Source organism: Equus caballus, chromosome 20, assembly GCF_041296265.1.
Source record: "Equus caballus isolate H_3958 breed thoroughbred chromosome 20, TB-T2T, whole genome shotgun sequence".
NCBI classification, from domain to species: domain Eukaryota; kingdom Metazoa; phylum Chordata; class Mammalia; order Perissodactyla; family Equidae; genus Equus; species Equus caballus.
The window spans coordinates 39,364,103-39,378,430 of record NC_091703.1 but is presented as its reverse complement, the minus strand read 5'-3'; the positions used below and the strand labels follow the sequence as shown (position 1 = coordinate 39,378,430).

At 37.5% G+C, this 14,328-nt stretch overlaps 1 protein-coding gene and 1 long non-coding RNA gene across 8 annotated transcripts in view; one reads left to right on the top strand and one right to left on the bottom strand.

Moving 5' to 3' along the window:
- SLC26A8 (solute carrier family 26 member 8) overlaps positions 1-5,489 on the top strand; it is a 67,904-nt gene extending 62,415 nt beyond the window's left edge. For 3 of the 4 annotated variants that reach the window (XM_023624820.2, XM_023624821.2, XM_001494701.6), the window contains one exon: positions 4,648-5,489. In XM_023624820.2, the coding sequence (XP_023480588.2) occupies positions 4,648-5,103 (456 nt within the window). In that variant the 3' untranslated portion in view covers positions 5,104-5,489. Of the gene's footprint in view, positions 1-3,471; positions 3,617-4,647 lie in introns of those variants that run through there. The other variant, XM_070245514.1, reaches the window with a different exon arrangement.
- LOC138919644 (uncharacterized) overlaps positions 1-14,328 on the bottom strand; it is an 82,995-nt gene that overhangs the window by 57,551 nt on the left and 11,116 nt on the right. The window lies entirely within an intron of this gene.

Sequence of the window (14,328 nt, the reverse complement as noted above, 5' to 3'; positions counted from 1 at the left end):
TTATCTACTGACTGGAAATTATTTTTTAATTAAACCCCTGATTCTTTGACTTACTACATTTCAACCATGTTTGAATTTTTTATGACAAGAAAAGTATTCCCAGAGTAATGTGTTTTTAAAAACTTTAAGAAGTAAAAAATATCCAAGCTTGTAAAATATGGTCTTTTTCTATCTCTTTTTTTTTTTAACTTTTTGTTGAGATTATGATAGTTTTCAACCTTGTGAAATTTCAGTTGTACATTATTGTTAGTCGTGTTGTAGGTGCACCACTTCACCCTTTGTGTCCTCCCCCCAACCCCCTTTCCCCTGGTAACCACCAATCAGTTCTCTTTGTCTCTATGTTTAACTTTCACCTATGAGTGGAGTCATACAGATTTCGTCTTTCTCCACCTGGCTTATTTCACTTAACATAATACCTTCAAGTTCCATCCATGTTGTTGTGAATGGGACGATTTTATCTTTTTTAATGGCTGAGTAGTATCCCATTATATATATATACACCATATCTTCTTTATCCAATCATCTGTTGATGGGCTTTTAGGTTGCTTCCACGTCTTGGCTATTGTAAATAATGCTGCGATGAACATAGGGGTGCATGGGACTTCTGGAATTGCTGATTTCAAGTTCTTTGGATAGATACCCAGTAGTGGGATGGCTGGGTCATAAGGTATTTCTATTTTTAATTTTTGGAGAATCTTTCTATCTCTTTTTTTAACTAACATATTACCAAGTTTTTCCCTTGCTTTGTTGAGAGTTCTCACATGTTATGTGCCTCTGCCTATCCAGAACAACTTTTTCCTCAATAGCTAATTTGAACATATTTTCTCTATTCTGCTCTATCGTCCACTCCCATTTTTAAAAGCATAGAGTCACAAAACCTTTCAACTGGAAGAAACCTCCGAGCTTCTTAGATCCATCCCCACCTGGAGCAAGAATTCTCTTGACAACATCTCTGACCAGAGGTCCTCCTACTTATGCTTGGAGACTTCCAGTGGTTCTCAAACTTTAGTATGCATCAGAATCACCAAATTATGCTGTTGAAACACAGACTTCTGGGCCCCTCTGGGCCCCAATCCCCTGCATTTCTGATTCAGTGGGTCTGGGTTGGGGCCTGAGAACTTACATTGCTAACAAGCTACCAGGTAATGTTGATGCTACTGGTACAGGAACCATACTTTTAGGTTCAGCATGCATCCTTCACTATCAAAGTCTAATGTGCCCAGTAATCTTTGGGTGTGTGCCAGACATTGTATTTGGAAAATATTTATAGAAATAACTTGAGACCCAGGATGATATTTTTCTTCCGGACAGAATTTGATTGTTTTGCCAGTCGCAATATAGGGTCACTTTGATCTGATTTCAGGACTTGAGGTCCTCTAGGCCATCCAGCTAACCCACAGCCCAGGTGCAGTCTATGGGAAGGGTTACCATAGCCCCTCCTTGGCAGACCCTGGAATCCAATTTTGGCAACCTAAGCCCTTAAGGTTGTCAAAAGCACTGCTCAGCGTATGTGTGCCACTTCTGGATCATCAAATATCCTCTACAGAAGTGGCCCCAAATGCCAGACTCACCTCTCTAGATTTCTACTTTTTGCCAAATCTTGGCCTGGTAGTTCTTCACAATTTTGTTAGATTTATGATTCCTCCAAGCAGAAATTTTAAAATATTTTACCCCCCTCTTCTAGTGGTCCTTAGCAGGAGGGTTGGTCTGAATTGTGTAGTCTGCCTTTACTATAAGTGGAAGTTTCTCTATTTGATTTATAATTATGACACACTTGACATATTTGCTTTTATGTATTACGTAGTCTTTCCTATATTAATCTTTCTTTTTCTTATTTTCCATTTGGTCTTTGTTTAGAATGTCATTCTCACTTAGGAAATAAATAAATACTAATTTATATCTTCTTCTAGATTTTTATTTTTTTTTTAATATATTATACTCTTCTTTTTCTTTTTTTTAAAGGTTGGCACCTGAGCTAACAACTGTTGCCAATCTTTGTTTTTTTAATTGCTTTTTTCTCCCCAAATCTCCCCAGTACATAGTTGTATATTTTAGTTGTGGGTCCTTCCAGTTGTGGCATGTGGGACACCGCCTCAGCATGGCTTGACAAGCGGTGCCATGTCCACGCCCAGGATCCGAATCGGTGAAACCCTGAGCCACCGAAGCGGAGCATGCGAACTTAACCACTCAGCCATGGGGCTGGCCCCTATTATACTCTTTAATCTAGTTAGAATGTACTTCAGTGTACAGTGTTGACGAGTAATCTTTATTTTTTATCTATATAGCTAACCATCTGAGCTATCCCATCTATTGAATAAGCCTCCCTTCCTCCACTGATTTGAGATGCTGTTTTCACAAAATATTATATTCCTATGAAAACTAAAGTCTACTTCTTGCTTAGTTTTTGGTTTCATTGTTCTGAGTGACTTTAGTATCACACTGTTTTAATTACTACTACTTTATAATACCTTTTAACACTAGTTAAGTTGTCCTGTGTCATCAGTGCTCTATTTCAAAATTTGCTAAGTCATTCTCAACAATTTACTCTACCAAACAAACTTTTGAATCTTTCATCATCACCTCCGCCCAAAAAAACCTGTTGGAATTCTCATTAGAATAGGATTGAAAATAGAAAATAATTTGAGAGTTGATATCTTTACAGTGTTTGTTCTTCCTATCCAGGAACATGGGCCATCTCTACATTTATTCAGTCTTTTAATTTTATTTATTTATTTATCTATTACATTAAATCTTTGCATTTAATCCTTGTTGCATTAAACTGATTCCACAGCTCATGGTGTCAATCACGATGCCTGTATTTCCTCCATTGCAGAGGATATTTCTGACCCAGTCATTTCATTTATCTTTTCTTTCTACGTTCTTGTAGATTCTTAATATGATATTCAGACTTTTTAAATGTTGCTTTCATAGTAGGGTTTTGTGACTTTCTTCATGTAGACAAATCCTAGATACTTTATGCTTTATGTTTTACATTTGCATTGCTTTTTAAAATGAATCTTCTTTTTCATTATATTTTCTAACTGGCAATTGCTAGCATATAGAAAACCTATTGATTTTTATTTAATTATTTGGCCACCTTTGTGAATTCTTTTACTAGTCATAAGAAGTTTTATTGTTAATTCTCTTGAGTTTTCTAGGTAGAAAAATATTTTCTACAAATAATATAAATCTCTTATTTTTCAATTGTTAGAATTCTTATTTCAGTATCATATATTATGGCATTAGCTAGACCTCCCAGAACAATTTAAGTAATAGTGGTGAGTCTTGTCTTACTCCTGAATTTAATGAGAAAAGCTTCTTATGTATCTCTATTAAGACTAGTGGTGACAGTTGGCTTAAGACAGACATTATATTTACTATGTTTTTTAAAAGTATTTTCCTAGTTTATTAACATCCTTATCAGGACTTAAATTAAGACTTGATATTGAGTATGTCAATTTTTTTTTCTAGCATTTAAGCTAGGGAAGACTAGGAGAGGAGCAAGTTCTATTTCAGATGTATTAAATTCAAGATGCCTATTAAACATCCAAGTGCAGATGTCGAGAATGGAAGTGGATATATGAACCAGCAGATCGGGGAAGGGTTATAACCAAAAAGTCATTGGCACATAGATGGTAATGAAAATTATGGGACTAAGTAAAATTGCCTATGGGGGGAGTGTAGATGGAGAAGAGAAGGGTCCCAGGATCAAACCATGGGGCAAGTCAACATTTAGAAGCCCAGAAGAAGTTCAGGAGACAACAAAGAGACCAGGAAGGAAGGAGGAAAAGCAAGAGAGTGTCATATGGTGGAAGAGAAGACAATGTTTCAGGAAAGGCCAAAGTTGTTGATTCTGCGGAATGCTGCTGTAAGGCTGATTCACCAAGCCTGCGGGGCATCTGCTGAGTGACAGGCTCAGTGCTTGGTACTGAGGAGATCAAGAACCAGGCACTGCCTTACCGCAAGGAGCTTAGAGTCTAAAGGGGAGATAGATTTGTAAATAAATAAGGCACTACATTAGTGGCACTAGGATAGAGGTGTGAATGAGGTACAGTTGGGACACAAAGGAAGCTAAGATTCTGGGTGGTCATCTTTGATCTGAATCTGGAATAAGGAATATGTGTATGTGGCCAAGATGGAGAAGGACAAGGCAGGCACAGGGAGTAGCATGAGCAAGGTAAATAGTCAAGCATCTTTGGTTAATTTTATGGCTAGAGCAAAGGGTGGGGACTACAGATGGAGATAAAGCTAAAGAAGATGGCAAGAGGCCAGGCCATGAGGGCCTTCCATGCCCTGCCAAGGATTACATTGGGGGTTGGAAAGACAAGTAAGATCAAGAAGAAAAGATGTTTCAGAATGCTGCCAAGACCACTGCTGTTTAAATGGTAGACCATGAAATCCAGGCTAGCTAGAAAAGCCAGAGAAATCAGAAGTTATGGATTGATCAAGCCTGAAGAATAGTGAGTAACTGAGGAATCAGAGGGTGTAAAGAAGATCAAAAGCAGATTTAGGCCAGAAATATTTTCTACTTTGCCAGGAACTCATGATTTCTGGTACCTTAACTCCTGTTATATTCTGAAACTCCTTGACTGTTCAAAAGGTAAATTTTATTGGAAATTTTAACCCATCTAATTGCATGTATTTCAGAATGGAGACTCAAGACATAAATTGAGCAACAATCTTCTAGAAATCCCCAAAAAGATGGGTACAGCCTTCACCGCAAAGCAGGAGCCAACACCAGAGGAGGACTCAGACCTAGACATGGAGCTGGAGCCCACGCCAGAGTCAGAACGAGAGACTGGACTAGATCTAGAGTTAAACCTTGATCGTGAGTTGGAGCCCAAGTCAGAGCTGGAGCCTGAATCTGAGCTGCAGCCAGAGCTGGAGCCGGAGCCTGAGCTGGAGCCAGAGCTGGAGCCCATGCCCGAGCACAAATTCAGATCAAGGGTTCAGACTTACCCTCGGCAGCAGTACTGGCCTCTGTATGAGTCTTTGCCTCCCGACTCCCCAACTCAGACTCAGCCTAGTCAGCGGACAGTGGACAGGAGACGTCACTATATGAATTCATATTCACCCCAGGGCCATGACACTGAGGATCCCTAGGAGATGAACTGGGAATAAGGGGTCAAACTCCCCAGGCAAATCTTCCCCACCCAAATGAGGTCACTTGGTCAGGAGATCTAGACTAGTTACGATCCAGCAGTACTCGCTTTGGGACTCATCCGCTGGCTGGCCTTCCTCCTTGCTCAGCCCTGGGATCTCACTCCCAAATCACAATCCTAAACACCAAGAGTTATCTCTGAATTCCCTATCCAGGTTCACCTCATTGCACCTTCAGGAGATATTCTAGTGAAGGATTTCCTTCTTTGCGTACTCCACACCTCTGGGTTTTCTGTCAGACCATCTCTAACTTACTCCTCTCATCTCTGTTCCCCTTCCTCCAAAGAGATGAAGTTCAAATAAAATATATGACTCTAGTTACATTTGGACACTCCCTGCATCTTCTTCCCTTCTCTGTATTCGTATGCCTAAGGAAATGTTGGGAGGGAGAAATTCCAGAAGTTGGTGTACATGGTGCAGAAGAGATGAGCAAGGAAAAGAAAAACTGGGGGTGAAAATTTGCATTTTACATGCAAGGTATCTTCACTATACTGATGGTGGAAATGGAGGAAATAGGCAGGTTAAGCTAAGCCAGCTTATGAGGCTGGTAGTACAAAGAACAGTTGGGCTGAAAGCACTTTTGTCACCACCCCGAGGTCAGGATCTTATCTTGCCATTGTTTCAGAAGGCCAATCAGCTGCACCAACTGATGAGAATGTTAGCTCTATAGAACGCTCCCTGGTCTTCAGCTTCACATTCACCATTGCTTCTTTCTTACAAGTTTTTAAGATACACACAATCTAAAACTGTACTCTCAGTGGACCAAATTTAGTTAAAATCTGGGAGAGACACAAACCACTTAGAAGTTGGAAAAGTCAATCATTGCAAGTTTGGTCCCACTCCATTCAAAAAATTTCCCTTCTTCCATTAAAACAATACCTAGTATTAAGCTACAACCAGAAGGGAAATATAGACCCCTGGGTAAAGGTGAATGAAATCCTGAATCTTATATTCCACTCAATAAACAAGATTCCCCTTGCTAAGGTACTCACTTTCTCTCATCTAGAAATCCCTGTTAAAATATAGGTGTCAGGGCCGGCCCCGTGGCCAAGTGGTGAAAGTTCAACATGCTCCACTTCAGTGGCCCAGGTTCCTGAGTTTGGACCCTGCACGTGGACCTACTCCACTTACCAGCCATGCTGTGGAGGCATCCCACATACAAAATAGAGGAAGACTGGCACAGATGTTAGCTCAGGGGAATCTTCCTCACACACACACTCAAAAAGAGGAAGACTGGCACAGATGTTAGCTCACAGCCAATCTTCCTCACACACACACACAAAATATATATATAGGTTTCTCTTAATCACAGAGATAGCATGTGTATTCACTCACTCTACAAACGTTTACTAAGCATCTGCTACATACATAGCACACCAAACTGGGGGGTAGATCAAACAGTATTATCCCTACTTTACACACACGTAAACTGGGACTCCGATAAGTTTTGTAACTAGCCCAAGGTCATATACAATTGTACCCTAAAAGAGGTGGGGGCCCAAGTCACAAGCTTTATTTGTTCACGTTTACTCAAAACATTTATTGAACTCCTATTATGTCTCAGGCTTGTCCCAGGTGCTGAAGATACAAGATGAGCAGAATAGATAACAAAAATAATTATAAATTGTGATAAGTACTTTGAAGGTAAAATACAGGAATCTCCGAGGGTATACATCAGGAGGACCTGAACCCATCTTGAGTGTCAAGGAAATCCCTCCTATGGCAATGACATATGACTCGGCATCTTAAGGATGAGTAGCAGTTAAGCTTAAAGCAAGTTCCAATGATTGCTAGGAGGGCAGAGCCAAATGGGGGACCAAGAGTGGTGGCCCCGGGAGTAGAGAAGTTGGATACCCAGGGACACAGCCAGATGGAGCCTAAGGGTAATTACCATGGCACCAAGGGCTCAACCAGAACTGAGTCAAACCAGGAATGAATTGTCAGGGAGACAAGGACAAGCACAGAAATGCATCAAAACCAAAAAATCATTTCACATTTAAAACAGGAAACTGGGAAGCACATGGAGAGCCCAGTTTCTGTGGGCTTCTGCCCTCTTGCTCCAGCTCCCTTCTATCCTAGCATTTCCGTCAAAGGAAGGTCTTTAAACACAGAATCAATAACTTCTGACACTTGGGCAGCAAGTGGTAGAGTTTAGACTTTGGTCCTTTCTGCTACAACTGCAACATAGCCAAATCTTGTCTTTGGTATATGGCCTCAGAAAGACCAACCAGATGCTTAGACTACAGTCTATTTTTAAAGAATATTCTGCTATAAACCCATAGCATCCAGCCCTTCCAAAAGTAATACGATAAATAAAAATGGTTAATTGATTGTAAATAGTGCAGCATTAAAGAAAGAGGAAAGTGAATAACAATTCAAAGGCTGAATCTTCTTCCAAAATGCAGATCACCTGAGATTCTGAGACACTTCAAACTTTACAAAATGCTATGGTTTGTGTTGCTTGGCTCACTTTTCATAGCATGGTCATCATTGCAGCTTTTCTTTCTCCAACAATAAATTGGAGAAAAATTCTAAAGACTGAACAACCTGTACAGACTGGATCTGAAAGTGTAAATGTCTTTGTACAAATTTTTCTCCATTACTGAAAAAAAAAAAAACACCCTTAAAGCAGCTTAAGTTCTACAGCAAATGGGGTTTGGAGTTTGATTTTTATGTGTGAAGAATTAAGTGAAATCAATAGAACTGACAAAAATAGGTTTGGAAAAGAGACTGGTCAAAATAGGTGACCCCTTGGTAGCTCTCTCTACATATGTTAGATGTCACAATGACTCGTACCTTGAGTTTCACCCATATCTGATTCAGATGCTATTTAGACGAGACTCTGGACTTAGACCTTTCAGTTGATGACATGTGAGAAGGACATGAATTCTGGGAAGCCAAGGGCAGAGTGCTATGGTCTGAATGTTTGTGTCGCCACAAATCCTAATCCCCTAAGTCAAAGATGCATATTATTATGTCTGGGGAAACCACTAAAACAATAATATAAAAAAGCTATAATTAAAACATTTATAGAGAAGATAAATGGAATAATAAAAATACTTTGTTAAGCCAGAAGTGAGCAGGAAAATGGGATAAAAGAATATGTGGCACAAGGAGAAAAAAAATACCCAGATGGCAGTCTTAAACTCAACTCTATCAATAACCAAATAGATGAAACATCCCAGTTAAAAGATAGAGATTTTTCTGAATGGATGTTTAAAAAAAAGACCCAACATATATATAAATAGTATATATACACTATTTATGAGAGACACCACTGTAAATATAAATATGCAAACGTATACAAAGCAGAAAGATGGGAAAACATACCAAGCAAAGGATAACCAAAAGAAAGCTTGAGCAGCAATGTTAACGTCAGACAAAGTAGATTGTAAGACAGGAAGTATTCCTAAGGGTTAAAGGAGGACATTACACAGTGATAAAAGGGCTAATTAAACAGGACAACATAATAATCCTAACTTTGTGCGCACTTATTAACATAGTTTCAAAATAAAGCAAAAAATGACAAATAGGAGAAATAGACAAATCCATGAACACAGTTGGAGATTTTTAACATAATTCTCTCAGTACAGAAAGTATTCTAGTCCTTGTATTTTTCAGGAAGATGATAGAGATGGTGATTAACCCCATATTTCAAATTAACATGTATAGCAATATTTTAAGAGTAGCCACTAAAATAAAGTATGTAATTTCCAAACTAGGAAAGGGCAAAATGGAGGAGGGGAAATCAATGAAAAAAAAAAAAAAAGGAGGATAAGAAACAAGAAAAACAATACCCAATGCATTATTAAGCTTGATAAATGTAAGTCTCAATGGGACTATCTGAATCCAGCACAGACAAGCCTAAGGTTCCCAATGGACCAAGAATGAGGAGGGGAGCCACATCTACTATGGACCTAATGTCCATTTGGGGTGAGACATTGAGAAAAATCTTGAGTTTCACTACCCTTTCCAGCATAGGGTAGGTGCTCAGAATATGTTTGCTGAAGGTTGATTAAGCTTGAAGATCAAAGACATACTGCTCATTCCTGAGGTCTCAGTTTCAGACCAACAACTCCAAAAGGTTGTTTGTGTGCATGAATGAAAAAAAAAAGCCTTGAAAAATCATTTTAGCCCACCACTCACTTCTCCCTACCCAAATATGGCCTGAGGAGCAGCTCTCTAGATACAAGAATTTTTCATTCCTTCATTCGTTCACTACCCGTTCATTTACAGCATCCTTCTATTCATCCATGCATGCATGGATCAAATATTTAAGATAGTCTTTGCCCTCAAAACATTCATAATCTGAATGAGAAGACAGATGGATAGAAAAATAACTACAATACAATGTGATATGTACAACTCAAAAATTAATAAAGAAAAAGATACAAAAGGAGGAAGGTGGAGGGAGTTCAAGTTTTCCAGAACAGTGCCTTCCATTCTTTTGTGATTGCTGTCTATATTTTATATGGCAACACAATACACACACACACGTAACTGAGACAAAAATTCCAAGAAATAATACTTTCCCCCTTGTTATCTGATATTTTCTATTCTATTTCTGTGTGTGTGTGTGTATGTATGTTTTAACAATCATGACCCACCACATTTATTTCATGACTCATTAAATTGATCAAGACCCATAGTTAGAAAAACTGTTCTGGCGATAGTTAAGCCTGAACTGAGTTCTACTTTATTGTTTAATTACCTTTTAAAATAGTAAATGTAGTTACATAGTTCAAAAAATAAAAACTATAAAGAAAGTTAGTTAAAAATCTTGTTCCTAACCCTCTTCCACACTCCCATTCCCAAATTCCTTTTTCTCCACCCCACCCAGATAACCACTGTTAGCTTCTTTTGTGTGCTTCCAGGTCCTTCCAGTATGTTTTCACAGAAAAACAGTACCTATGGCAATTTCTTTATGCAAATAGAAGCGAGTGTGAATATATGAACATAAGTCTTATGTTCCCTTTTCCTTGGCCAAATGGTTATTAAATATTTTGACAACTTTCTTTTTTAAAAAACTATCTTGGAGATTTCTAATATCAATACCGATCTGAAGAGGGTTTTTTTGTCTGTTTGATTGATTGATTTTGTTTTTTTGTCCTGGATTTCAGGTCAGTTTTTATTTTAAACAGCTTTATTGAGCCATAATTGACATACAATAAATGACATTTTTAAAGTGCCCAATTTGATGTTTTGACCTATGTATACACCCATGAAACCATTACCACAATCAAAATAATGAACATATATATCACCCCAAAAAGTTTCCTTGTGCCCATCTGTAGTCCCACCTTCCTGGCCCTCCTCAACCACATCTCCATTCCGAGACAACGACTGGTCCGCTTTCTGTCACTATAGATTAGTTCTCGTTTTCTAGGGTTTTGCATAGAGGGAATGACACAGTATATGCTCTTTTTTTTGGTCTGGCTTCTTTTACTCAGGGTAATTATTTTAAGATTCATACATGTTGCTGCATGTATCAAGAATTCATCCCTTTTTATAGCTAGGTAGTATTCCATTGTATGAATATCACAATCTGTTTATCCATTCATCTGTTTATGGACATTTGGGTTGGTTCCAGTTTGGGGCTGTTACAAATAAAGGTGCTATGAACAGTAATGTAAAAGTCTTTGTATGAATATATACTTTCATTTCTCATAGGAATAGCACTGAGGCTCATATAGCACATAGGCTGAGTCATACGGTGAGTGTATGATTAACATTTTAAGAATTTTCCAAAATGTTTCTGCTATTTCATATTTCTACCAGCAGTGTATGAGAATTCACTTGCTCCATATCTTCGTCAAAAGTTATGTTCAGCCTTTTTAATGTGAGACTTTCTAATAGATAGTTGTATCTCATTATTTTAATTTGCATTTATCTATTGACCAAAAATGTTGAAAATTCTTTCATATGCTTATTTGATATTCATGTATCTTTTATTGATTTTCTCTATGATTTTTCTGTCTTTATTTTCACTGATTTCTACTCTCATCTTTATTTTTTTTTCTTTTCTTATTTTGGGTTTTATTTGCCCTTCTTTTATTAGGTTCTTAAGGTGGAAGCTGAGGTCACTGATTTGAGACTTTTCTTCTCTTCTAATACTGCTGTTTAGTGCTATACATTTCCTTCTACATACTGCTTTAGCAATATTCCACAAATTTCGATATGTTTTTATTCAGTTCAAAATACTTGCTGATTTCACTCGATTTCTTCTTTGACCACTGGATTATTTAGAAGTGTGTTATTTAGTTTCCAAACATTTGGGGGATTTCTAGATATCTTTTATTTACTTCTAACTTAATTCCTTTGTGGTGAGAGAACATACTTTGCATGATTTGATGCCTTTAGAAATTTTTGTGACTTATGATCCAAACAAAGGGCCATCTTGGTCAATGAGACACGTACACCTGAAAAGAATGTGTATTCTGCTCTTGTTGGGAAGATTGCTTTACAAATGTCCATAAGGTCAAGTTGGTTGATGGTGTTGTTCAACTCTTGTAAATCATTACTGACTTTCCTGTCCACTTGTTCTATCAATTATTGAGAGAGGGGTATTGAAAACTCCGACTATAATTATATAATTACAGGTGTGCCTATTTCTTTTTGTATTCTGTCAATTTTGCTTGTGTATTTTGATGCTCTATGCTTAGATGCCTAACATTTAGCGTTGTTATGGCTTCTTGATGAATGGATCCATTCATTCCTTACGAAATGACACCCTTCGAGGCTGGTGATATTTTTGCTCCGAAATTTACTTTTCCTAACATTAATATGGCCATTCCCTCTTTCTTTTGAATAGTGCTACCATAGTAAAACTTTTTTCTATCCTTTTATTTTTAACATATTTATGTCTTTATATTTTTAGTGGGTTTCTTATAGGTGACGTACAATTAGGTCTTGCTTTATTTCTCTGTCTGAAAATCTCTTACTTTTAATCGGGATATTTAGACAGTTTGCATTTAATGTGATTATTGATATGGTTAGGTTTGAGTCTATCATTTTGCTATTTGTTTGTTATTTGTATCCTCTGTGCTTTGTTCCATTTTTCCTCTTTTTTTTGCCTCCTTCTGGCTTAACTGAATATTTTTAGTGGTTCAATTTTATCCGTCTTGTTAGATTATTAGCTATAACTCTTCGTTGGGTTGTCTTAGCGGTTGCTTTCAGGTTTATAGTATACATACTTATCACAGTCTACCTTCAAGTGATATTATATGACTTCATATGTAGTGTAAGAAACTTACAATTGTATATTGCCATGTCTTCCCTCCCAGCCATTGTGCTATTGTTGTCACACATTTTACTTCTACATGTTAGAAGCTCCAAATACATTGTTATTAATTTTACTTTAAACAGCCAATTATCTTTTAAGAAGATTTAAATAAGAAGAAAAAAATTTAATATTTATCCACATAGCATTTCTGTTGCTCTTCATTCCTATGAGTAGATCCCTATTTCCATCCGGTATCATTTTCCTCCTGCTTGAAGGACTCCCTTGAACATTTCTTTTAGTGCAGGTCTTTCAGATTAGTTCTTTCAGACTTTTGTATGTCCAAAAAGTCTCCCTTTCATCTTTGTTCTTAAAAGATATTTTCACTAAATAGAATCTAGGTCGACAGTTTAGGTACTTTAAAGAGGTTGCTCCACTCTCTTGTGGCTCTCGTGGTTTGTAAAGAGGGATCCGCTATAACCTTTTTTTGTTCCTCTGTATGTGACGTGTCCTTTATCTCTGGCTGCTTTTAAGACTTGCTCTTTATTACTGGTTTTAAGCAATTTCATTATGATGTGTAGCTTTCTTCATGTTTCTTCTGCTTGGGGTTCGTTGAGCTTTTTCGATCTTTCAGTTTATAGTTTTCATCGAATCTGTAAAGTTTTTGGCCATTCTTCTTCAAATATTTATTCTGTCCCTCTCCCCTCCTCCAGGAACTCCACTTACATGTGTATTATTTCATTTGAAGTTGACACCTAGCAAACTGATACTCTGTTTCCTTTTTCCTTTTTCTTTTTACTTCCTGTAGTCTTTCTTTCTCTGTTTCATTTTGGATACATTCTATAGCTATATCATCAGGTTCACTGATCTTTTTTTTCTTCTACAGTGTCTAATCAGCTGCTAATCCATACGGTGAATTTTTTCATCTCAGACATTGCTGTTTTCTTTTCTAGAAGCCCAATTTTGGTCTTTTTTTTTATATCTTCTCTATCTCTACTTAACATGTTCAATATTGTCTCTAGTTTCTGAAACGTATGGAATACAGTTACAGTTGTTTTAATGTTCTTTTCTACTAATTTTATCGTCAATGCACTTTCTGGGTCAGTTTCAATTGACTGATTTTCCTTCTCATTAAGGGTCATATTTTTCTGCTTCTTTACATACTTCTTAACTTTATTGACACTAGATCATTCCTGCTAGATATTGTAAACTTTATCTTGTTGGGGATGAGTATATTTGTATTCCTATAAGTATTCGTTTTTTTTTTTTTAAAGATTTTATTTTTCCTTTTTCTCCCCAAAGCGCCCCTGGTACACAGTTGTACATTTTTAGTTGTGGGTCCTTCTAGTCGTGGCATGTGGGACGCCACCTCAGCATGGCCTGATGAGTGGTGCCATGTCCGCACCCAGGATCCAAACCAGCGAAACCCTGGGCCGTCGCTGCGGTGCGCGAGAACTTAACCACTTGGCCAAGGGGCAGGCCCCCCATAAGTATTCCTGAGCTTTGTTCTGGGATGTGGTTAAATTACTTGAAAAAAGTTTGATCATTTTAGGTACTATTTTTATGCTTTGTTAGGTGAGACCAGAGCAGCATTTAATTAAGGGCTAATTTTTCCCGAAAATGGAGACAAAATCTTTCTAACTGCTCTACACAATGCTCTGAATATTGGACTTAACATAATCAAAGGAGCCTCACGCTTTAATTAATTTTTTGTTATTTTATAAGTCTGCAGATGGAGACTATTCTGAGCTCATGATATAACGATTTGTTAAACTAGCTTTTCATCATAATACTTGTTCTTTAACGAAAATCCATAAAATACAGAACAGCAAGGGGAAAAAAAGAATCCCCTGTATTTCCACTTGCTAGAGATAAACTCTGTCAACATTCTGGGGCGTTATACTTAGCTTTACTAGAAAGCCTGGGCCTTGTCATAGCAATGGAGGGAA